A 24,693-nucleotide genomic window follows, 5' to 3' on the forward strand; every position below is an offset into this window, starting at 1 on the left:
GTAATGAGGAAAACAACCAGGGGGACTCTTTGACAGGTAGTATAGCGAAAAAACAGACAAAAGGTAAAAGAAGGGAGAAGGCGCGTGTTGCAATTAGTTACATTAACATGCAGGGTGGCAGAAAAAAGGCAAAATGGTTAGAGATTGAGGGACAGTTAAACAAGGAACAGATAGGTGTTTATGCGGTTACAGAAACACACCTTAGAGACTTGGAAGAGCCACCACATATTGAAAATTATGTTTGGGAAGGATGTAACAGGATCACATCAGAAAGGAGAGGTGGGGGGGTTGGAATGCTAATTCATAGCAGAACAAAATGGGAGAGAGTGAAACAAACGTGTTCAGAGCACATGTGGGTTTCGGGCACAGTAGGCGGAAAGAAAACGTGGCTAGGTGTAGCTTACTTGTGGACAGGCAATAACTGCAGAGAAAAGAATCTGGAGATAGTGAAATGCATAAGCACCGATATTAAAGAATTTGGTCATGATGCCGAGATAATCCTTCTAGGGGACATGAACGCTCACATTCATGACCTTGACGGATATTCAGACACCAATGGCAAGTTATTGCTAGATCTCTGCGAGCAACATAGTCTTGAGATAGTTAACGTGGGGCCTAAGTGTGAGGGGCAGATCACGTGGGAAGTCAGAAACAGGCAATCGAGCATTGATTACTGTCTCATGACAGAAGGAATATATGACAAACTTAGAGAGATGAGAATAGACGAAGAAGGCATTAACAGCTTGGGTAGTGATCATAAACGCATAATATTACAAATGGGATATAAAACTGAAAATAAGAACATAGAATCAAAGTTTGGCAGCTCGTATCTAAATGACAAACAAATAACAAATATAGCCGCAAGAGTCGAGGAAAAAGTAGACGAACTACCAGGCAAAGACTGGAAGTATAGTGAGCTGCTACATGTAATCACGAAAGAAATGGAAATGGAGAAGAAAACTATTTGTTGGAAAGGAAAGAAAAAGCCAAAAAGTTGGTGGAACAAAGAAATCCGGGAAGCGATCGAGATGCGACGTCAGGCATCACGGGAGCACAGACAGGCAAAAAAGGAGAAGCGGCCACAGGACGAAGTCAACCAAATATGGGAAATATATTTAGAGCAAAAATCCATTGTGCAGAAATTAGTCGAGGCAAAAATTAAAGGTGAAAGTGAACGCTGGATGACAGAGATTCGCGAAAAGAAGAAGGCCGCGCCTAGGTTTTTTTGGAGCCACCTAAAAGCGCTGGGTAGGAAGTCTGTCACAATGCAACAACATATGGTAGATGAAGGAGGAAATAAATTGGAAGGATATGAAGCGCTAGGTTACATCCGAAAGATAACAGCCGATTCGTTTAAAAAGGTCCCCCAGGGGATTCCCCCGGTGAGTAAAAGTACGCAAAGGAGTGCAACCGAAGAAGATGTAGTACTAGAGAATTTCAATTGGAAGAAGGCCGAAGGAAAAATTCCTAAGCGCACTACTCCGGGCTTAGATGGGGTTCCCGTCAGCCTCATTAACGAACTCGGACATAACACTAAAGAAGCACTGCTGAAAGCCGTAGAAAAGTGCTTACAGGAGAGGGACATACCAGACAGTTGGCGAAAAAGTAGAATGAACTTAATCTATAAAGGCAGGGGAGAAAAGGATAACATTCGCTCGTATAGACCGCTAACAATTACATCGGTGCTATACAGGTTGGCGATGCAGGCAGTAAAATTAAAAATAGAAGCGTGGGTAGAACAAAATGATATTTTGGGAGAACTTCAGAATGGATTTCGAATCGACAGGCGGTTAGACGATAATCTGTTTGTTCTTACCCAGTGTATAGAAATATCGAAAATAGAAAACAGGCCCTTATACGTAGCTTATCTAGATATCACCGGGGCGTATGACAACGTTAATCAGGAAATTTTGTGGGATATATTGAAGGAAGTGGGCATAGGTGACGACTGTGTACAGCTTTTGAGGGAAATATACCGAGGAAATACAGTTTGTATAGAATGGGAAGGAATAAGTAGCAAGGACAGCGTTGAAATTAGCAAGGGGCTGAGACAGGGATGCCCTTTGTCCCCGCTGTTATTCATGCTGTACATGGCGAGGATGGAAAAAGCGCTAGAAGGTAGCAACATTGGATTTAATTTGTCACACAAACAGGTCGGAGCGATGGTTGAGCAGAAGCTTCCAGGTCTATTTTATGCTGATGATATTGTCTTATTTGCGGACAGTCAAGATGATATACAGCGACTGGCAGATATATGCGGAAGGGAGTGTGAGGCTCTAGGACTAGGATTTAGTGCAACAAAATGTGGATTGATGGTATTCAATGATCACGGAGACCATACGGTATTAATACAGGGCCAAAAAATACCGAGGGTAAGCGAGTACAAGTACCTCGGAGTATGGGTAAATGAGGGGGATAGATATATGGAGGTACAAGAGAAAGCATCGGTAGCAAAGGGAAAGAGGAATGCTGCAATTATGAAGCACAGAGCTTTATGGGGATACAATAGGTACGAGGTGCTTCGAGGGCTGTGGAAGGGTGTGATGGTTCCGGGGCTTACATTTGGGAACTCAGTGGTGTGCATGAAGTCAGAGGTGCAATCAGGAATGGATGTAAATCAAAGGACGGTGGGCCGCCTCGCGTTGGGCGCTCACGGGAAGACGACAAATGAGGCGGTAAAGGGTGATATGGGATGGACAGGCTTTGAAGTGAGGGAAGCGCAGAGCAAAATGAGATTCGAAGAGAGGCTGAGGAAAATGAAGGAGAGTAGATGGGCAGAGAAGGTTTTCAGGTATTTGTATAGAAAAAGCGTTGACACGCAGTGGAGAAAAAGAACTAGGAGGCTCACCAGTAAATATACGGCTGGCAGTGCGGGCGATATGGCAACAAGGAGCATTAAGCGGAAGGTCAGAGAGGCGGAGAGGACTTATTGGATGACAGCGATGGAAAAGAAGCCGGCTCTGAGTAACTACCGAATAGGAAAAAACGAAATAAGGAGGGAAAGGTTTTATGATAATTCAAGGGGAAGCGCTTTACTGTTTGAAGCAAGGTCGGGCTGCCTTAGAACGCGTAGTTATAAAGCGAGATTTAGTAACGAAGAAGAACACTGTACATGCTGCGGGGGAACTAAGGAAACGATGGAACATGTACTGATTGAATGTGGCGATATTCACCCAGGTATACGTGTGGGCACGTGTCTACATGAAGCCTTGGGTTTTAGGGACAACAATGGAAAGCTGAACACGTCCGCGATAGAAATAAGTAAGAGACGGTTAGAGTATTGGTGGCAGAAAAGTAGAGATAAAGAACAAAAATAAATAATGGGGGAAAAATAAGGTCATTCTGCCTTAAGAGGCAGAGAGATGGACCGTGAACTTATATTTTTTGGTATAATAACATAGATTTAATCAATGTAGATAAGGTATTAGGCCAACATGAAACAAGGAAGTTTTTTCTTCGAGCCTGGTGGCAGACATGTCACCGCCCCGTTTTAAAGGGGACGCTCATAGCATCCATCCGTAGACGGGACGGACAGACAACATCTCTCGGGGCGCTCTTCCATCACAGCCTTTCGCGGGGCCCTTATCAATAAGAGTAGAGACTTCGTGATTCTTGTCCACGCTTGCCTTCCGTCGGCCGAAGAGCTAGATGTCGGAGTTAGATGGCGCGAAATACCTCCTGGGCACTTTCCTCAGCCGTGTCAAACACCGAGTCGTAAATGCGTGACACAACACAACACAACACAACACGCGTTTATTTCGCCAGTGATAAACATTGTGTTTAAAAAAAAAAGGGGGGGGGTCACGTTTGAGAAACTTGTCGATGAAAGACGACACCGACAAAAGGGACGGACAGGAAACCATGTCCCTTTCGTCGGTGTATAGTTTTTCATCGAAAAGTTTTTCGCTCTTGATCCTAAAAAAAAAATACCACACTAATTAGTCCAACGGTTCACGCTTCTACGTAACATTATCTTAGCGCCCGTTTTTGTACCCTTCGCATATTGATCCCGCTTTGTTGGTTTGCCGAAAGAAAAGCTTCCTAGATGTCTACCGCCTGCCTGCGCGATCATAGCGTAATCATGGACGGCACTAGATTTTTTTTTTTTTTTTTTACTGGGTTTGCACCGAGGACAAGTGAGGTCTTTTAGGCGAGGGTAGGGGGGGGGGGGAGGCTCCCCCTCGTCGTTCCTGGGCGTATTATCGCCCCCTTTGAAACACTCTGGCGTGTCGCGTCTTGTTTTCTGGAGCTGCAAATGAGAAAATCCGCTCTTTATGTAACTATACAGAAGCTGGCACGCGACATACAGAAAGTTGGTAGGGTGTCCTGTGAACGACTGCTGCGCCTCCGCTGCTGGCGGCGTGCTTCACGTGTGAAAGCACGCATAGCATCAGGTGGGAGGGAGGGTGAGGGTCCTTGCTGGCTGGTGGGGAGAGAGGAGGTGCGTACTTCCATGAAAAGAGAGAGAGAGAATAAGATAAAAATACTGGCAGGGTTGTGGCAGTTCTCTCGGCACTGCAGATGCGGTGCCTGTATCCCAGCCACACGCTCTCGCCGCCTCTGCATTCGACGTCCTCAATTTCGCCCGTCCTTGTACGGTGACAGATCGCCGAAAGAAGCCAGAGAAGGGAGGACGAAGGATGGCAGGAGGTTGATGCCAACCCCTGCAGCCCTTCTCTTTGAAGCAGTGTAGCCCCGCCATACCGTCGCTTGGTTGGCGGCGGCGGCGGCCTAATCAAGCAGCCCGGCTGTCAGGAGGGGGGGAGGCCAGTGCGGCGCCAGGGCGACCGCCGGTCGGGCTTGGTTGGATACAAAGTTTCTTCTTCTCCTCGCTGGAGATTAGCCCGCTGCGCCGGGCGCTCGCGGGAAATCGATGGCTTATAGCGTCGAACTGATTGAGCAGATCGCCGAGAAGTCTCTCGCTTCGCGTCACCGATTCAGTGCATGCAGCGGCGGCCGCCGCTCCAAGGGAGGCATTGTGGTACGCCTTCCGCTCTCGCGTCTCGCCCAATCACGCGAGCTGCCACGTTACCGCGCCTCCCCCATCCAGGTTCTTTATTCTCTTGCGTGGTTGAATTTTCTTTTCTTACTGTTTCTTCAGGCTACGAGACAGAGTCCGAGAAGCCAGTTCGTCAGAGAGAGAAGATGGAGTGGGCTGGGAGAAAGGAGCTCCAATTTGCATTTTGCTTGGCGTTGTTCTCCTTTCTTTTTCTTCTTTTTTTTTAAATACGTGCCAAGCGATACCCGATCCTTTGCGCGAATATGTGTGTGCGAATCGCCGTTCACGCGTTCCACAACGATATAACACTTCGTGGTGCTGCTCTGTTATGTGTGTCGTCAAGTCGTGCCACGGTTTTCTGTCTTTGTTGCCTATCAGCGTTCAAGCCTGTTTGCATTTTGCACCGCGTGATTTAGGTATATTCGTTCGGTATATATATCTAGTTATTTCGCCGTAGCCGAACCGTGGGCGGCTATACCTGCTGGTATCGTTAATTACTCGCTGATACGTCCTATATATGCCAAAACCGACCGAATAGGAAACGCGTACGTGGCTATTACGAAAGGTTTAAAGCGGCTGTCGCACGCATGCACACACATTTTATTGTTGTGTGAGCATGACTAGAGCGCCGTGCGACGCAGCATTCTGACTGTCATGTGACGCCACTTCCGGTTTTGGTCGTCCGCCATCTTGGAAGCTGTGAAAAGTGCTACTAGGCTTGTGGATGCCGTTTTTCCTGCTGTGCAGCATGGAACTGTCTTGAAAATCGCGATGGCGAAAGCTTAGCAACCTGAAGCCCCGGCTGTGACGTCCTTGAAAACTCTGTATAGGCGCGCACACATGTCGCATATGCTTCAGGCCAAAGAGGATTTGTGAAAGCTGGCTTCACTGCAACAAAACTCTTTACGAGGGCAAGCCCGCCATACTTTGTATGTGCTAGCATCCGCGAGCTGACCGAGGCTGTTACCGTAATGGTACACTTGTTGACTTGTTTTCTTTGATAATGCGTACCTTGATAGTACGTATTTGACCTGCGATTATTATTATTATTATTATTATTATTATTATTATTATTATTATTATTATTATTATTATTATTATTATTATTCAACTTTGTCGCGGTGCACCTGCTGTCTGCTGAGCTTTCCCGATACAACTGCGGCGTCCAGTGTATGTGTCGCTATACTGTGCTGGCCACCATAGATAGTATATTGAAATTCGCAAAGACGCTATTGTAAAACCGAAGTTTTACAACAGGTGAACTCAGCGAATCAGGAAAGCGACAGCAGGTGTGCCGCTTCACTGCGTCGCCTGTTCATTTGCTGACCGCTGCAGCGTTCCCTAGCTGAGCTGTATCATGCTGAATTGAGCAGATATACATATATCCATATGTTTAATCTAAAGAGCTATATTTTTACCGGAGTTTTTAAAAGTGCGTAGCATTTTAGGGGCCCGCCTTGGGGTCAAAACTTGTGCAGAACAAGCTAACAAGGTCTAAGATAATGTAAACTACAGAAATAACCAAGAACTGAAACATCCGGCTATACCCGCGCCGCGCAAGAGAGGGCACCACCGCTTGGGAAAGCGCGCGATTGCCATGGTAGTGGAGCTGCGTTAAGTGCATGATTTAGAACTGAACAAAGGCCTATACACAAGAACGACATTATAGCGCAGTGGTTTTTTTTTCTCTCTCTCGCCCCGAGTCGGCGAGGCCTTTCCCCTTCGTGTGTCTGGAAACCACGACTGAGCATCCGTGGACGGGTCTCTGGCTTTTACGACCATTCCGCGGGCGACTGTCGAATCTGCCGGGGCGGCGCGTTTGATAGACAAGCGGCCGAGGCAACGTCGTGCGCGGCGAACGCAATCACCAGGCGCCGTCGGTTTTACATACAGCGCGCCGAACCAATGCGACCCCCGGGCGGATCAGATTGGCTTTTCTCCCGAGGCCGTCGCGGCTGATGTCGCGGATTTAGTGCCGGTTCCCAGATCGCCCCGGATTCGAACACCGAGTTTGCTTTGCTGCTGTTTTTATGCGCGCCATGCAGGCGGCGGCGTAGCTGCGGGCATGCGCGAGCTGCGCCGTTGCAACAAAGCAGCGGAGGTCGATCCTCGAGATATCACAGACTAAATGTATGTGCCACAGTGCCCCCACACACAGCAATATAAAAGAAAGCATGTGTGCTTGTAAATACCATATCGCACTTTCATTGTAGCTGTTGCGGCAGCCGCTTCACCTCCTCGCAGTAAATGTACTCTGCCTGTTCTGTAGGTTTTGTTGTTCAAGAATGGCATGTGACCGTTTACTCTGCACTACGTCCTCCAGAGGCGTAGCCAAGGGGGGGGGGGGGGGGGTTTCAAACCCCCCGAAATTTTTCAATTTTGATTGCGTATATATTATATACACGCACACATACAAACGCACGCACGAACATACATAAGGTATGGTTGAACCCCCCCCCCCCCCCTGAGAAAAAATTTCTGGCTACGCCCCTGACGTGCTCATCTGTATATTATCATAAACATCATCATCTTGTGCGCTGCACTTGTTCGCTCTCAAGTTCTCGGCCAAATAAACATCGTCCCAACTGAGGTGCATAGTAAGTATGTGTGTATGAAAACTATTAATATAAATCAACATATAAGCATAACTCGAAAATTGTTTGACTGTCGGTATTGAACGGCACAACTAGCACGTAGGCCCACTCTCCTCCCCAACCCTCTTTTTCTTGTGTGTGTGTGTGTGTGTGTGTGTGTGTGTGTGTGTGTGTGTGTGTGTGTGTGTGGTACCATACTGCTATTCTTCTGTAGCAGGTTTGGCAGGCCCAGAAATGATTCTTTTTCACCTTTCTATTGTTTTTGCATGTCATTTGTGTTTGACTTGCATAATGCTGATATTACCAGGGTCATCCGTTCGCTAAAGTGAATATAGGCCGAGAACTTTTGTTTAGGGAAAATAATGTTGTAAGCAACTTTTTCTTGATGGTGTTTGATTGCTCGCAAAATAACCTAGAGAGAAAAACCTCATATTTTTGGTGTCTGTCCTGTGGCCATCCAGTGCACTTTGCTGCTGTACTCACTGCCTTTCTGCCCTCTCTCTCTTTGTCTTTCCTGCAGAGGGCCAGTGCATTCCGAGGGGCATCAACTTCACTCGCCTGTCTGGTGCAAAACTGGTAGCGGTGAAAGGTGAGCCCCTCCTGCTGGACTGCTCGGTGTCGGTGCTGCCGGAGCTGGCTCCGTACAACATCACCTGGAATCACAATGTGAGTTCACTCTACCGTGACGTTTCCGTGCGTAGAAAAATGTACATGGAAAAAAAAACCTTGGTATTGAAGCTTGAACACGCAAAGAAAGGAATAAGAAAGGCAAGGCAAAAATGAAGAAAGTGAAACAGAAGGTTCAATGTTGGAAAATGTGAAGATTGATCAATTTACTTGTAAACAGAAGTGAGTAGATGGTATTGCTGTTGAGATTAAAAAGAAGAACAGTTGAACAAGACATAAAAGGCACAACGGGTGGCCTGTTAGAGCATCATAACACGTGCCAAGGGGAGCAAGACGCTGTCAAGGATAACAGAGGATAAGGAGAAGCAAAGTGATAAGGTTGTCAGATAGAACGAAGATAACAGGTGTATGTTTGTACCACACAGAAACAAATGAACTGAAGAATTATTCTGTTATTTTTAGGCACTGGTTTACAGCATCGTAAGAATTCAAGGGTGTTGTGTGCACTTTCATGCACTTGTGGCACTGTAATGCTTGTGCTTCAGCTCAGTATGTGCCCTGCATTCTGTTATATAGTTCAACAGTGCAGCTTGAATTCAGGGCTGTTTTGCTTGAATTGGTGTGCGTAAATAACACTGTTAGCACGTGAAAGTGCTGTCAGAACTTTTGAAGCAGCCACTCAACATTTGCTGGGCTGTCTCTTAAGTCGCAAGGCTTGCGAGAAATCTCTTGCAGAGGTTGTTCCAATGCTTGGAAGCTTTCCCTTTCTCTTTGTAAAGCAGCACTTTTCAAAGTGTGGCCATGCGTGAGTGTTCTGTCATCTTCAAGAGATTGAAGTCTGTGCCAGGACAGTATTCTTTGGGAACATGAAATTGACAGGTGTCACTTATTGAAAGAGGAAGTGAGTGAGATGTTCAGTGAAGCATGTGAAACATCTCTGTTGTCTGAAGCCGCATCCTTCATTCAAGTAAAGTTGAAATTAAACAGTCCTCTCTTGAGCTACTGTTGTGACTTTGACATTCAGGTCAGGGTCCTTTTATTTATGATGCTACCGTGCCCAAGGTGATAGTCAAGCATACTTCACTCTGAGTATAAATCTTGCCGCTCTCAGTTTAACATGCAACTACTAGTCATTGCTGCACCGTGGCATCTTCTATACATGGTGGAGGCGATACGCTTGATGACACTCAATTAAGTATTGAAGAACGAAGATATTGCTTTTTGTTGCGTTTTGTGTAAGTGATTTTTGTTTTTAGGTTCAATGTTGTGTTTTGTTTTAGGTTCAATAGACTAAACTGTAAATTACTGAGCTGTTAAAACAATTCGTGAGTTCCAGAAATTATCCCTTCTAATTACCGCTTTCACTGCTCTATGCGTTACCCAAGTGTCTTTATGAAGCCCTTGCAAATCAGTGGCATGGTTTCAGATATAGCATTTCTTTAAGGGGGGATGCAGGGCTAAAAACATGATTTTCGAAAAAAATGTGCATTTTCAAATTTGAGTTGTTTTGGAAGGATGGTTCATTAAACAACATGCGCACCAAGTTTGGTTGTCATCTGTACAGCAGAAAAGAATAAAAAAAAATGATTTCTGTGAGAGGGTGGCACGAACTTGCTGAGGAGAGCGTCTCTGAAATGCACCTTTCAAGATGCGGCTGCAAAGCGGGCAAGAAGCCGAACACAAAGTGAATGCCCATGTTAGATTGTCTGTTTTTAGCGCTTTTTTGTCACATAAAACCTTCTGTCGAGAGTATATCAGAGGCTCTACAGGCTTTACAAACGCGCCTTTTATATCTACCACTCTCCCTGTCGGCGGGGTGGTGTTGCCCTCTGGGAGCGGTAAAGTAAAGCAATTCGTCATTACTGTGGCCTCCGCGATTAGCACCTGCAACGTGTTACACATCCGTCCCATTCGGCGCATTTTCAATAGAAGTTCAATTTTGTCAATGCCCTAACACACCGCGAGGTGGCGACCTTACCCCAAGCGTCATAAAAACGTTGGCCTCGCTCATAGCGTCACGCTAATCCAAACCAAATATAGAGAGTTTGAGAATTGGGGACCCAAGACGCCGGGCCCCCAAGCTGCGTTCAGCAGCCTGCTCTTGTGTTCGGATGATCAGCAGAGTTTGAAAATTGGGCCAACGCACGCTGCATTGGGTCAAGCGCACGGAGCGCCACGCGTGACGAAATTTAAAATCATGTGAGACGCGCGCCGTACTGCACTGCGGCCCGCGCTGCGTCTGTATCTTCTCGCTGGTGACCCAAGACACCTTGGGGCCCCACGCTAGTTTTCAATTTTTGCGTCTCAGGTCAACACGAGCGCAAGAGCCCAAGAGTAGCTTGGGTTCTGCGCATGCTCCCTGGCGGCTCGCAAGCTTCTTGGGTCCCCAAGCTCCTTGGGACCCAAATTCTCAAACTCTCTAATAGCTCTGCGACGCGCGCCTGCCTCACCTGGCTGTAACCCCGCGTTCCCCGCTGTCGCGCTTGCCCCGAGAAAAATTGCAGCCGGGCGCGGCACAACGCGCTTTGCGTTTCCCTATTGTCCTGCCGTGCATGTTCAATCACATTTTAACATGCCGCGGGATGACAACCAAGGTCTGCATCCAATATGCGACCCTCTTCTGGCTATCACACCTCGTTCTCTGATTACGCTTTCACCGTTAACTACTACAGCTACCACGAGGATTTGTTTAGTCATTTAACATGGACGTTAGTCGTCGGGATGGAGATGTACCACCAATCATCAAAGTGAGTGCATCCACGTTAAATGGTGCTATAGCTGCCAGACCTCAATATACATTGTGCAGACTCTCTTATATTAATGTTCAGTTACTTCTGTAAGGGCACACTTTACTTTCGTGTTATTCTGATTCCTATGATGGAGGGATCAACTGTCTTTCTTTTTTTCAGGGAAAGCCATTGGACTGGAGCATCACAGAATACACTGTGCTGTCGAATGGTTCCCTGCTCATCGAGCAGTTTGCCTACCAGAAGAAGAAGAATGGCCGAAGGGATAATGGCACATATACTTGCATGGTGCACACAAAGGCTGGCACCATGTTCAGTCGCCCAGTTCAAGTTGAACTAGCACGTGAGTTGGTTTTCCTAAATGCCACTAGGTGTACAGGTCTCTTGCGCTGTTGAAAACCTGCAAATGGCAGTATTATTGCTAAAAGAAAGGAAAGTTATATGTGTCGTCTTCAGGGTAGATCACAACGTCACGTTCAGTTTCTCTGTCGATTGAAATTAGTTAAAATTGCGGTTTGAAAGTGACCAAGGGTCTGTGGCATTAGCAGCAATTTGTACGTCAACTACAATTTCTGCTAGAACTAGGCTTCACATTCCTGAAATGTGCCAAGTCTCTGCATCTCTCTAGTGCAGATAAAGTAAGTGATCAATGCACCACCTCTTCGTATACTTGCGATTGGTGTCACTTGTGAGGCATGATCATGTGGACGCGACAGATAATGAATCCAGGGAGAGCACAGATAACGTCTTTTGTATTTTTTAATTGAATTGTAGTAATTATAAGATAAAGCAAAATGAATGTGGATAGAAAAAAAAAATCTTGCCACTAACGGGAATTGAACCTGCAACCACCGCATTGTGCACGATAATGTTTAGGAACTGCAGCATCAGATAGTGGCAACAGTAACCACTTCCTGGACTCCTTGCAGGCATGCCCAAAGGCTTCTCCGAGGAGCCTCAACCATTGAGCGTTGCTACTGGCAGCATCGCGAGGTTTGCGTGCCATGTCATGTCTGTACCAGCTGCGCTGTACAACTGGCAGCGCAACTTGGAGGATGTGCCGCCTGACGATAAACGGTAAGCGTTGTTGATCAAAGAGAACTATATTTAAAGAGTGCTTGTCTTCTGTTTCTCGACTCTCCAATTTTCTTCACTTCGTAGAGGAAGTTTCTTTTTGTTGCCATCATTGTTCACAGTTAGACCTCCTTACTGTAGTCCATAATTCCAAACAGTGCTCTGACAAAATGTCTCATAAATCATCCTCTAATATCCGAACAGCTTCTTTGTACTTATCTTTCCCAGTGTAGCCTGTTCCAACTCTGCAAAAATCCAAATTGTGCCCTCATTTGACCTCTTTCTCGCTCATATACTGCCGAATACCATACCGAGCTTCACATTTCACCATTTTCTCATCCACTGAAAGGTTCTGACGGGGTTAAAAGATAGCGTAGAAAAATCGTTCATGTGTTGCAATAGAGAAGACACGTGGTGAAGATTCTCGTGGGATGCGACGGTCGTCTTCTTCAGATCAGAGACACTCAAGAAGCCTTGAACCTTTTCCGTGTCATCACTGACGGTGGACGAAGGCCTGGAAATATGTGTCGTCGACACCAACACCAATGCAAGCGCGGGACTTCAACGATTACCATGCATGTACACATGGAGTGAGATGAACTTGCTCATCTTCTCTTCAGTAACCTCCCTCCATGGATCCGTCCCTCTCACTGTGTGTTGGCTTTTCGAAAGTATGCATCCACGTATACTTATCTGCTTGGTTGCATATCTCTCTGACGACTTCTGCAGTAAAAAACAACACGAAGACGCCGCCGCGCAGCACACCGGAGCATTGGGTCAAAGTGCGCTCCGTGCTGTCTTCGCGAAGAGAACTGCGCTCTTTCTGCAGCCGGCGCCAGATGCTCTAATAACAGCTCTTACCTTGCAGGTAAGAGCTGTTATTTTTAGAACGCACCAGATATGTTTACATCGATGCGTGGCAGCGATAAAACGATCCGAGGAGAAGACGAAAGTTACCGGCGAATACCTGCTGATGTTCCGGGGAGGTTTGACGCACTTTCGCCGTCCATACTGAAGCCTGGCGAATCGAAGTCGTCTTCCGTGTCTGTGGTGCTACCATCATCCAGAGAGTCCTGCTCATATTAATCGGAATCCGCCGAAATTCGCCGTTTCTGTGAAGCACCCACGAGCGGCGTCGACTCGAAGTCTGAAACAACGAGCGCTCACCTACCCGACTGCGAACGAGCTTTAAAAATCTCCCCGTGGTGGAAAAAACAACCTCGCATACAAAACTGATAAAAAACATGTTATTTTATGCTTTGTATTGCGTTAGCTGTCCAGAAACGCCCAGAGAAACCTTGATCTTGAAGTCATCAATAACATACTATCGATGGGAATAGGTGCGGTCACGAAAGTGTTAAGCGTTACTACTGCTGAGAGACGTTACAGCAGTAGTAACGCATTTGTGTTGCATGGTGCGTATCGCATGTGGTGGCTGATGTATATTGTTTGTGGAAATGTGCCAGTGTTCCTAAGTTTAGCTGCATTTGGAAAACTTCGAGCAATCAAAACCTAGCAGCAACTTTCCACTATACTATCCCTATGGGGAACAAGTGCTGGAGTTTTCACAGACATGGAGCGCTACCCTGTCGGACACGGCCGAAAACACTTGGGCATACAAGCAAATACAAGTGGCTACTAACGTGGAGCGTGCCACTGTGTGCGATGATTAGATGACGAAAAAGAAGCTTCGATATTGGCGGTATTGCTGTGTTTACAAATGCCACAATAAAAAGGGCTTTTATTTTCTGGAAAAAAAAAAAAACTCGCTTCTGACTCGCTTTCCACCGATGCACAAGGGTTGGCGCTTTGGTAAACATCACAAGTTTTTTATTTGAAGCTGGTCTTGAAAGAGTTAAACAAGCACATTACAGCTTAGGTTGCACATTCACGCCGGCATTGCAGATGTTATACCTCATTGTCACATACACAGTTCTAGACGGTTTACAAAACGACGACTGCTAGAAAAACCGTGTTGTCTACACATGTTCCATTGCTGATCACACACTGCATGTCAAACACAGAACCACCACAAGGTTCCTCAAAGGCTTTTTTTAACAGCGAAGCTGTCTAGGCTGCCGTAATATGTTTGCCGTGTCACGAATCATAAACGGGTATGTGCCACAGAAGGTGGGTAAGTCCCACTACTCCCACAGTTGGCCCAACACTAGGAGACGGAAAGGTAGGGAACGAGTTGAATGGGCACATAATCAGTCAGTTCAAGATGATGTGCTTTAATTCACGAGGAAAGTACCTACCGACAACTGTACGAGGCACTTGCACAGATATGATCTATGCAAACTTTGACTTGGCTTGTATAATCGAGCTATGCAAGCCTGTCGCCGTATATCACACTGATCACAATGCACTAATGTTCAAGGTGCCTGTGAAACCGACGTGGAACACTCCTCCTGTTCTTAGTTACTACAACAGGGACTTATACTCTGTGATGAGTAACTGTTGTATATTAGCTATGAAGCTGCCGAGACAATGATTGATTTGTCAAAGCTACAGTCGCTTGGTAACGCAACACAAGCCGAGACTTCGAAAGAGGACCAACGACAAGAAATGCTAGTGACTGAAGATGAAATGATGGTCACAGTCTTTCATGGTAGGGACAAGCCCGAGGAGTTCCAAAGAGCTGAGATTGGAGGACATTTCTCTGATGATGACTACGATGAGTATGATGACTACGATGACTAAGCTTCCTCAGTAAAGATGACTTCTCGTTAATAATTGCTGTCTCATTCATGCTGGGGGTAACCCTCGGTCAAGCCATTCGGCTGTCTATTGCGCCTAAATATAATGTAGTAGTAATTATCTATAATGTCTTAGTACTTATCTAACATCGCAGTACTTGGCTAACATCGTAGCACCTAGCTAAAGCCTAGCAGTGACCTAGAAGCAACCCAGAAACAACATCACCTAGCTAAGGCCTAGAAACAACCTAAAAGCAAGCAGATAAATCTTCAGAGTCGTCCAGTTTCACGGTTTCAAGGCTTGCGCGGTGTAGTTCTTAGTGCAAGCTTCGCCACTTTTTTTTTAAGTGTGAGGCTCAGAGGCCGGCCGACCGCAAGTTTGCAAACGGTCTGCAGACCACAGCGGGTCGATGTCGTTAAAGCACGACCGCTGCGACATGTTTGCATTTCCACTAACACCACTAATATCCACTTTACACTGGCTTTTCATGAGCAGGTTGCCTTCGCGATCCGCTTCAAAAACTTCTTTTACAAGACTGTGCTACGAGCATTTAGTAGGTGTATACTAGCCGTTGAAAACACAGTAAAGGAAAGCGTGTAGTGAAACAGCTTCTGTAACATAGTATGAGAGCTGTACTACAGTAGAACCCCGCTGTTACGTTCCCGGCTGTTACGTTTTCCCGGCTGTTACGTCGTTTTCCGCCGGTCCCGGCATAGCTCTCATAGGATACAATGTATTGGGAACCCCGCTGTTACGTCGTAACTGTCGGACCGTTCCCGTATGATACGTCGCGAAGTGCGCCCGGAGCCGACCGAGTGACTACCAAAGAGAGCGGCCATGGCGCATTTTCACGCAGCTTGGCCTCGTTTGACCGTAATATTAGCCGCATGAGAGGCGCAAGCAACAGAATCTTTCAATTGATGCAAACAAAAGCATGGCCTTCGAGATTCAAATTGCAAAGATGGCGTCTATGACGTAACTGCTCGCGAAAGCAAGGCCTTCGAGATTGGCATTTACTATTGACAAAAGCATAGCCTCTGAGATTTGCATTGCACAAACATGGCGTGTATGACGTAATTGCTTGCGAAAGCAAGGCCTTCGAGATTGGCATTCACTTCTGCCATCGCGTTGGCGTAGACTCATCATCATCGTTATTTGTCGGAGAACGGGAGGAGTTCGAGCTGGTTGGAGCTCGCATGGTCGTGCGTGCGGTTCGCGGTCGGACTCGCCGCGCCGGTCGTGATTGCGTGTGCTTAGTTCTTTCATGCCTACAGCTGTTGGTGTTAAAAAAATCACATACGTTGATTACATTTCTGTGGATAAGGCCGTCCTAAGCTCCGCGTTTCTATCCATCGACTAGATCGCGGCTGAGCGCGCCAATTTTCGTGCTGCTCGTAAGAATTGAAATAAAATTCTGTACCACTAAATATTTTGCCGTTTTTCCTGTTTTTCGGCTGTTACGTTTCCCGTCTCTTACGTTTATTTCCTACGGTCCCTTCAAAAACGTATCAGCGGGGTTCTACTGTACTGATTACATAAATGTGATGTGCTCGCTCAAAACATCGGTCACTGGGCTGAATCTTACCCCTGTGCGACCTGAGACACTAATTTTATTTCAAAGCGGGCGCATAACGAGCACACTGCATACCGCATCGGGCTTCGCTTGTGCAATTCGAACTTTGCGTCATACAATGCTTGGCGCTTCGCCGAAAGGTCACAATCGATGTCTCTACGAAATAGTTTCTTCCACATCATAGACATACTCTGCATTGGACATCTTCCATCTTTTCAACAGCATACTCTCGCGAAGGTTCCCGTCCGCGCGCACCACATAGCTGAAGCCATAGCCAAGAATAATCAGTGGCATCTCTGTTCACCTGCTGCACCACATTGCAGCGAAGTGTCCAGATCTTCATTGGTCTTGTGTGTTTTAAAGTTCCTACAAAACGACGCACATCGAGCAAAAGCAGACTGCCGTGGTAGTGTCATATGACGTTCAGCATGCTTTTCAATGTGGCCTCGTAAACCTCACAGCTGCTCTTTGAGACTTAAGTGTTTCTCAGCCAGCTCACCAGGGTGGCGCATCGGGTAAATTTTAGGCACACCACCTGGCCAGTGCTGTTTTACCATAGGTTTTGTGTGTACGTAACTAACAAATAGCTTATGCTTGGACAGGAAGAAAAACAGCTTTGCATGTGCTGCCTGTTAAAGTGAGCTTTTCTCTGTGTTTACTGCGTATGATTTGAAATTGAAGTTTCAATGATCTAAAAGCAGCAGAACATCATTAATAAATCAGTTATATAAATAAGGAAGAAAAGAGGGCCTAGAACTTGTTCACAATAATTTAAATTTTCTGGTAAGTGTGCTTTTGATTTGTTCTGGTTAAGTGTTGGCATGTAATGACACGTTTCTGTTTGCTTGATTTGAATGTGTGGTAGTGGCTGAGGTTGGTGCTTGTGTGTGCTTACATGTGTGTGTGTGTGCACTACTTTTCATCATAGAGCTCAGTTAAGTCTTCTGAGGTTGCAGTGGTGCCTTTCTGAAGCATCACTGCAGGTTAAAATGTCTGATTGGGCGAGTTGGTGATTCATGCTACTTAAAATACGAGTGCGTAACTCAAACAGGGACTTCGGAAGACAAGGACAAGCGCATCCTTGTCCTTGCACTTGTCCTTGTCTTCCGAAGTCTCCTTTTAAGTTACGAGCAAGTATTTTAAGTATCAGTGCAGGGACCAAAGAAATGTAGAAGTGCATCATTCAACTTACAGAAGATACACCTGGCAATCCACGTGATATGTTATCTTTTCAGGTTCACACAGCTCTCTTCTGGGGCCCTGCAGATTGTTAATGTTACAGCTGCTGATGCTGGAAGCTATCGCTGCATTGCGAAAAGTGCTGCAAAGACCCAGTACAGTGCTGAAGCTGCATTGACAGTGTTACAGTCAGCTCGTCATGGTACGTGTGACGGACATTTTGAAGTGTTTGCAACGAATATGCTGTTAAAGCATAGCATTGTAATGTGGCCTGCTTTATCAGAAAAGTAAAAAAATAAAAAAAGGCAAATGAAAAAAAAAAAGGTGAATAATGTTTATGGCTTAAACAAGCTTTCTGCTCAGTCCTTGTGCATCTGAACTGCAGTATCTTCACCACTAGACCACACCATCATTGTGACTTCTGCCACAGATTCCAAATCTTTGTACATTGTGTTATGAAATTTTATGGTTGTATATTAAGATCTAAATATTTTTATGTTTAAACGCTTGTTTGCAAAATTAAAGGAGAGAAAACCGATGCATTTCCCTCTAGCCATGTGGAAAGGTTGTTAAAAGTTATGGAAACCTAAGAAGGAAAAAGAAACAATGACACATTCCACTGTTTCAGTGCCAGTCATTGATATGTGTGTCAGACATAGCAATAGAAATAATGGCTGTTGAAACTTGTCCTCTTAAAGCACAAATGAAGATGAAAAAAAAAGAAAGAAGGCATTAACTTACAGCAGGGTAAGATAAGCAGTTCCTTTGTCTAGTTGCATTGTATATACAGTAAAAGCTCGTTAATTCGACTCTCGTTAATTCGGAAAATCGGTTAATTCGGACACGTCATCTTGTCCCTGTAAATACACGCATCACTCTATGAGACTGGGCGCTCGTTATTTCGGACAGATTTGACCGCAAATCGGATAATTCGGCGACTTTCGGGCCGCTGGCGAGGCTCGAAAATGAAAAAAGAACAATTCGGAACAAAAGTGAAGCTCAAACGCAGCATCGCCATGGACATCAATTGTCAACTTGGCTTGACTTGAGACTGGTTGAACGCCTTTTCTTCGCGTGTGTTGTTGCCGGCTGTTGCCGGTGCCATTTTATTGCTGTGTTCCCTTTGGTGTGCTGCATCGTTGAACGTCGTTTTATCGAGGAACGATTCATTATGGCTCCTTTAACTTGATTTTTGCTGGTGCTTTTGTGCTGACTTTTCGTGTGAACGCACTTTCCGCCGATGGCAACGCCGGCGACGCGGCCCAAGTACGAGGCGAAGGACTTCACCACCAAAGTAAAAATTTTGCGCGCCCTGAAAAATGGGCTCTGCTGACAAGAAGTTGCTCCTGTGCCATGACGTCGGCGAACAATACGACGTGAGTCTCCTGAGCGCAGTTAGCATTCTTGCGTATGTGTGGCAGAACACGCCTGCGCATGCCATTGCCAACTGTTTCAGGCACAGTGGCTTTGTTGTACCTGACTCCAGCGATGCCGAAGTGTCGCCGGACGACGGTGCCGACAATGGGCAGGATTTCGGAAGTGTTATGCCTGATGCAGTGACGCTAGAGGATTATATCGGCATTGATGATGGCGTTGCCACTGCCGGCTGTCTGACTGATGAGCAAATTGTCAAGGAAGTGATGCATGGCAACGAATCCGAGAACGAAGAGCCTGAAGAGCAGCCACACCATGAGCCACACGGGCCCCCTCGCACTGTGAGGGAAGTCGCGGAGGCCCTCGTCGTCCTTGAAGAATTTTGTTTTGGCACTGCAGACAGCATGCGAGCTGCTGAGCACCTTGAAGGGCTCAGAAAAATTGTGTCCGCGCGAATTTCTGCTCGAAAACAGACACGCATCCGCGATTACTTTGTAAAGTAAAGGTATGTTGAAAAAACTCTTGCATTTATTGTGTTTATTTCGACCATTCGATAATTCAGACATTCGGTTAATTCGGACATTTCTCCCGGTCCCTAGAAATCCGAATGAACGAGCTTTTACTGTACACGTCTGTTATTGTCCATTTAACAGGTGGTGAGAGCTAGTGAAACTGCTTCAGTGTAGATTTTTCCCTCGTCATTGCTCATATCATACACGAAGATAAACAACAAATTCAAACAAGAAACTGGCATATTTACAAAGCAAAGCAGGCCCTTTGCAGAATTCTTTTTTACCTCTTTTTTGTGACTTGTAACAGAGAAATGTGAGCCTTATTTACACTACTGCTTGTGAACTTATCACGTTTCACATGCTTGCATTCTGATTTCTTCGAAGTGTTCGCAAAGTGAAGACGTGCTTAGACTGCCGCAGTACATGGAGATGAATCTTGCTGGAATCGTGCTCCGGACAATGCTTTTCTTTTAATCTGCATCTCGACCTCTTGTCTCTGTTCACTCTCACTAGTGGAAGCCCCTGATCAGCCGCCAGAGTTCCTAAACCCATCTTCTCAGGAGCTGACACTTGTTACGGGAGACACAGTTGAGCTTGAATGCTTTGCCAGGTCATCACAGCACACTTTTGTCACATGGATACGGCAAGGTGATCCTTTGAATTACTACCTTCGTTGCGTTCCTCTAAGAAGTTGCACGTACTCTCACTTTGCCAAAGTTATGTTAGCTTAGGCTTTGGCACAGTTGTCTCATACAAATGTGGAAATCGTGTCCGGTATGTTCTCCTGAGAAGCTCTGTCTATTTTCTGCGCTATATTAAAGTTAAGTTTTCTTCCTGCACCATTCCAGATCATTTATAGCTGACATTTTGTAGTAGGGCCACTTGATTCATATTAAATAACAAAGCTGTCTTTAATGAGGAGAATATGGTAATTCTGTTGTATGCTTTCTCCAGTGTGTACTCTAATGTGTTTTTTTTTATTGCTTTCACGTTATGTCTTTGTCACAAACAGCTAGCCTGATATAACGTCAAAGTTTCATTTAGTGCATTTCTGGAATGTTTTTGTTGAATGCTTGCATGATGTGTCAGGGGATACTGCTGTAGTAGAGTTGAGAACAGTGTTTAGTTGATCAAAGGGACCTTTCAGCATGTCTCAACAGTTGAGGTGCTCTGCGATTGTCCCGTGATAATAACTGAAACGCCATTGGTCCAGATCTGATGTGGCATGTGCAACTTTTCCTGTGCTTGTTCAATCATGAGCAGCTATGAAACATCACTGTAAACCAGCTGTTCGTATCTGTGATAAAATGCGCAGGAAAGTGTGTGGGATATGCTTGTCTGTCTCCTGATGATTTCCTCTCTTAGGGTATCTGCCTGCTTGTTTATGATGATGCAGAACCAACCCACCATTACTAAACATGGAGGACCATGTTTTGTTATGGGAACACACTAACGGTAGCATTAGACTCGGTGATGTAATCATGTGTTCTCTGGCATAGTTGATATCTGAAAACGTGTTGTGCCTCACAAGAAAAGGCAAATGAGTATCTTGGGCCTTACTGGGGCCTTAAAGGGACACTAAAGGCAAATAATAATTTATGTCAGAGTGAAAGATCCATGTGTGAGAACGTCTAAAAACGTCGATATTATTAACAGCAGTGCTCTACTAATCGAGAAATTAAGGTAAATGTAGGACACGATGTGCGCCACGAGTGGGACATTTTGGAAACGACCCCGATGACGTCAGAGAGTCCCGAGTACAATTAACCACTACTAATGAAACTAGTTGCAATAAAAAAGGAACCTTCCGTACATCACAAGATGCAATAAAATGCTGCTTGTTCGTTTCTGTTTGATTCGTGGAAAAAAGAACCTCTTGGTGCTACTAGGGGAATGGCGCGAGTGGTTCAAAAGTACCGTTGTCGCCGAGCTGCGCGTCTCAGTGGTTGCTTCGGTATCGCGTACTGCTGCGTGTGCTTGGCTCTCGCTACTTTCGCCCTGTCGATACACTACTTCTGCTGCTGCTGGCCAAGCTAAGCTCCGTTACAGTGAACTATACATTTTTCGGAGTGGCCCGTGGCTGCGTCTTGACAAGGTTGATGTTCGCTGTTGCGCAAGAAATCGTAGCTTCGGCGGGTGGGCAGTAAAGGTGGGCAGCGTTGGGCACGGCAACTGCTACGTCAGAAGGTCCGTTCAGGCAGGTGAATTGGAGTACGCTAACGCCGTGCAGACCACTAAAATGTGATTTTCTTTCAAAATAAGCATTTCCTTGGCACGAAACAAGCACTACGAGGTTTCTGCAACGCTATTGCAACAATCAACGTTGGCTTAATATTTGCCTTTAGTGTCCCTTTAACAGAGGAAGCAGGAACAGGGTTCAGGTTTGCAATTGTGACTTATTAAATTAAGCTTTCTTTTTTTAAAGAGTTTCAGACGACACTGGCCAAACATCTAAATTTTTTGGTTGCCATTACTCCTTGCAATGTTTATGTTGCCTTGCCTCTTTCAGGTGGAGCACTTTTGCCTGAAGGCCGCAGCACTTATTTCGGTCAAGGTAATTTACGGATTACCAATCTGACTCGAAGCGACGCTGGTACCTACAAATGCCTTATCAGCACATCGCGAACTACAGCTACCGAGACACTTTCATTAGCATCCCAGTCACACACATTGACCATTTATGGTAAGTTCATGCTTCGTCCACTTCAACGGTGACCCTGTTCAGCGGTTTCCATGGCCTTGTCTAGTAATACGTGTGAAACAGTGTGTTCCTTAATATTTAGGAGTTGTATTTTTGCTGGAATTTAAAAGAAAGACGCTAAATGGGAAACAGTAAATTGCAAACTTGAACAGTATGTTACTTTTAAGAAGCTGCCCAGTGGCAAAAAAAAATAATGACAGTGAGAAGATGAAATTGGCCATAAACATTACCTGATTTTCTGCATTTTGTCAGTTATCATTCTTACCTCTTGTTTAGCTCACTGAGGGTAAGGAAAACCATGTGCCTAGGGTGATGACTGTTCAGATTTCACTGGCATTCACTGCTTTCTTTGGTTAATTGAGCCAATGATTTAAGGGATTATGGTAGGGCAAACGGGTCATCTTGGTTTCTGCTTTATATCTCAGGAACTTTTCCGTATTTTATTGTGAAATTTTGCGTGCTCAATAAGAAAGCTTTTGGCCTTCACTTTGTGCGATTTCGACCCTGTAACTCTTGTTACTATTTTATATCTAAGTACCAAATTTTATACTGGGGTGTAAAATTAAATGTACCTTTTCTCAGAAACGAAAAACTGTATGACTGTGAAATCTGACATGCTAATTTCATATGATAGTGGCATTAACCCCTAGCTCTAAAAATGGGTTCCTACATTTATCTCGCAAGGGAAAAAATATATTGTTTTCACATGTCACGTGCCGTAAGAGAGACTGTCCAATTAATAAGCTTTTTCTTAATTATAACTCACACAGTTTTTCAAAGTTTTAGGTTCAGACTATTTGGAAGGGATTTAAGTATAATCTGAAAAAATTTCAGCGCATTCAGTCAGACAGTTTTGCAGAAAAGGTGAATCAAGTTTAGAAAATTTTCAAAAAACCGATCCCGAGAAAAACACGCCTTTATGTTTAAAAACACGCGCAGAAAGTGCTCACAACATAAAGCAATGACTACGCTACAAAGGCATTACTGCTGTCCAAATTTGCAATCAGAACTTCTGAAAATTGTAGGAAATGAATATATTTAACCGATGTAGCCATATTTATTATAAAAGAAATACGTACATGCAGAAACGATGATGGAAAACAACATGCAAACAAGCCCTTGCATCCGCCAGGCGGTGCGGTTTTTGGTGCCATTTCTAAATGGCTTCTGGCGCTCCTAAGTGCTCGCCAATGCACGGTTTTGCTCCTCGGGGTGTATATTATTTTTTAGTAGTGAAATAAAAAAATCGCTGTCTTGGTCGATCTACCTTACCATACCCCCTTAAACTGTGATTTGTACTGTGCCAAGAGTTTGAGCATGTCATGTCTTAGATGTAGAGTGGACCTTATATATATATATATTTCTTAGTGACTTTTCCTAGAGAAGTGGTACAACACGTCGTTAGATTTATCTTGCTTTGTACAGATAGTTTGATGAATCTAGCTGGGACACTAAATTGTGTTACTGTTGCCCTAAAAAGCCGTGTAGTGAAAGCTTTCCCCTTTTAATGCTACTCCAAAACATCTATATAGCTTCCCTAAGCTGTTAAAAAAAATTAGGGGGTTTTCGTTTCTTTTGTTCTTTTCTTTTTGTAATAGCTATTTTTCATTGTATTCCTTTCGTATTCTCTATGTCAAATTGTGCATCCCACATTGTATGTTTTGTGACCTTTTTATGTGCTCTGTAAGTTACTCCCCTATGTAAAAAATACTTGAAATACCCTGAGGGTGTGATAAATAAATAAATTACTGTAAGGGTTACTTTTTACATGGTTAAGCTGCAGCTTCCAGATAAGCTCTAACCACCTTGTAGATTTTTCTTATACAGTTTCCCATACATTCATTGGAATTGTGTTACATTGGGACTGGTTGATCTTAATTTTCCTGTTATATTTTATGCAAAGCAAGCCTCACATGAAGTTCTCGCCAAAGAATGTCAATCTATTTACTTTTTTTTGGCTGCCGGTGCGTACAGGAAATGTTTCACCTTTACATTCACAGTTTCCTGTTCAATCTTTTTTAACTGTTTGCAGAACCCCCAACCTTTGCATCAGACATGATAAGTCGAGTTCGCCCCGCTGCTCGTACAGTTCGATTCGATTGCGATGCCCAGGGATATCCTCCACCTGAAGTGCGCTGGTTCAAAGATGGCCAGCCCCTAGTCATCAATGGTCGCATTAAGGTGCGTCAAAGATCGCCACAGCAGTATGTGCTTTTACTAGGTCAAAAAAAAAAGTCATGACAGCATAATGGATTGATTCATTTTTTAAAATGAATCAGCACTCTTGAGTATTCTTTGTGATTGTTCTCGTGAAGATGCCAAAGTTCATGCCGACTATTTCAAGGCTTTGTTTCATTGAAATCGAAACTCAAGTTTACTTGAGCAAGCTAATGCGTTGTAACATAGGATAATTCAAGGTGTCGTTACCTCGATGTTTGTTTTAAATGGGACTGTACGGTACTCGTGCATTGAAATGCGAAAATTTAGGGCTAAGTTGTGCACAAAATGTGTTTGCAGCATCTCCAGTTCGTGTCATATCAGCATAATTTTGACTCAAACACTTATATCAGAGCCAAAATTACCTTTAGGGGTCAGATTTGCAGCGACGAGACG

At 44.9% G+C, this 24,693-nt stretch overlaps 1 protein-coding gene across 1 annotated transcript in view; it reads left to right on the forward strand.

Annotated features, from left to right (window-relative positions):
• LOC119393761 (protogenin) overlaps window positions 1–24,693 on the forward strand; it is a 338,054-nt gene that overhangs the window by 257,225 nt on the left and 56,136 nt on the right. The window contains exons 2-8 of the mRNA XM_037660896.2: window positions 8,114–8,259; window positions 11,130–11,310; window positions 11,897–12,044; window positions 17,550–17,695; window positions 19,893–20,027; window positions 21,889–22,062; window positions 24,113–24,261. Coding sequence (XP_037516824.1) covers window positions 8,114–8,259; window positions 11,130–11,310; window positions 11,897–12,044; window positions 17,550–17,695; window positions 19,893–20,027; window positions 21,889–22,062; window positions 24,113–24,261 — 1,079 coding nt within the window. The remainder of the gene's footprint in view (window positions 1–8,113; window positions 8,260–11,129; window positions 11,311–11,896; window positions 12,045–17,549; window positions 17,696–19,892; window positions 20,028–21,888; window positions 22,063–24,112; window positions 24,262–24,693) is intronic.

Source organism: Rhipicephalus sanguineus, chromosome 5 (assembly GCF_013339695.2).
Source record: "Rhipicephalus sanguineus isolate Rsan-2018 chromosome 5, BIME_Rsan_1.4, whole genome shotgun sequence".
Lineage (NCBI taxonomy): Eukaryota > Metazoa > Arthropoda > Arachnida > Ixodida > Ixodidae > Rhipicephalus > Rhipicephalus sanguineus.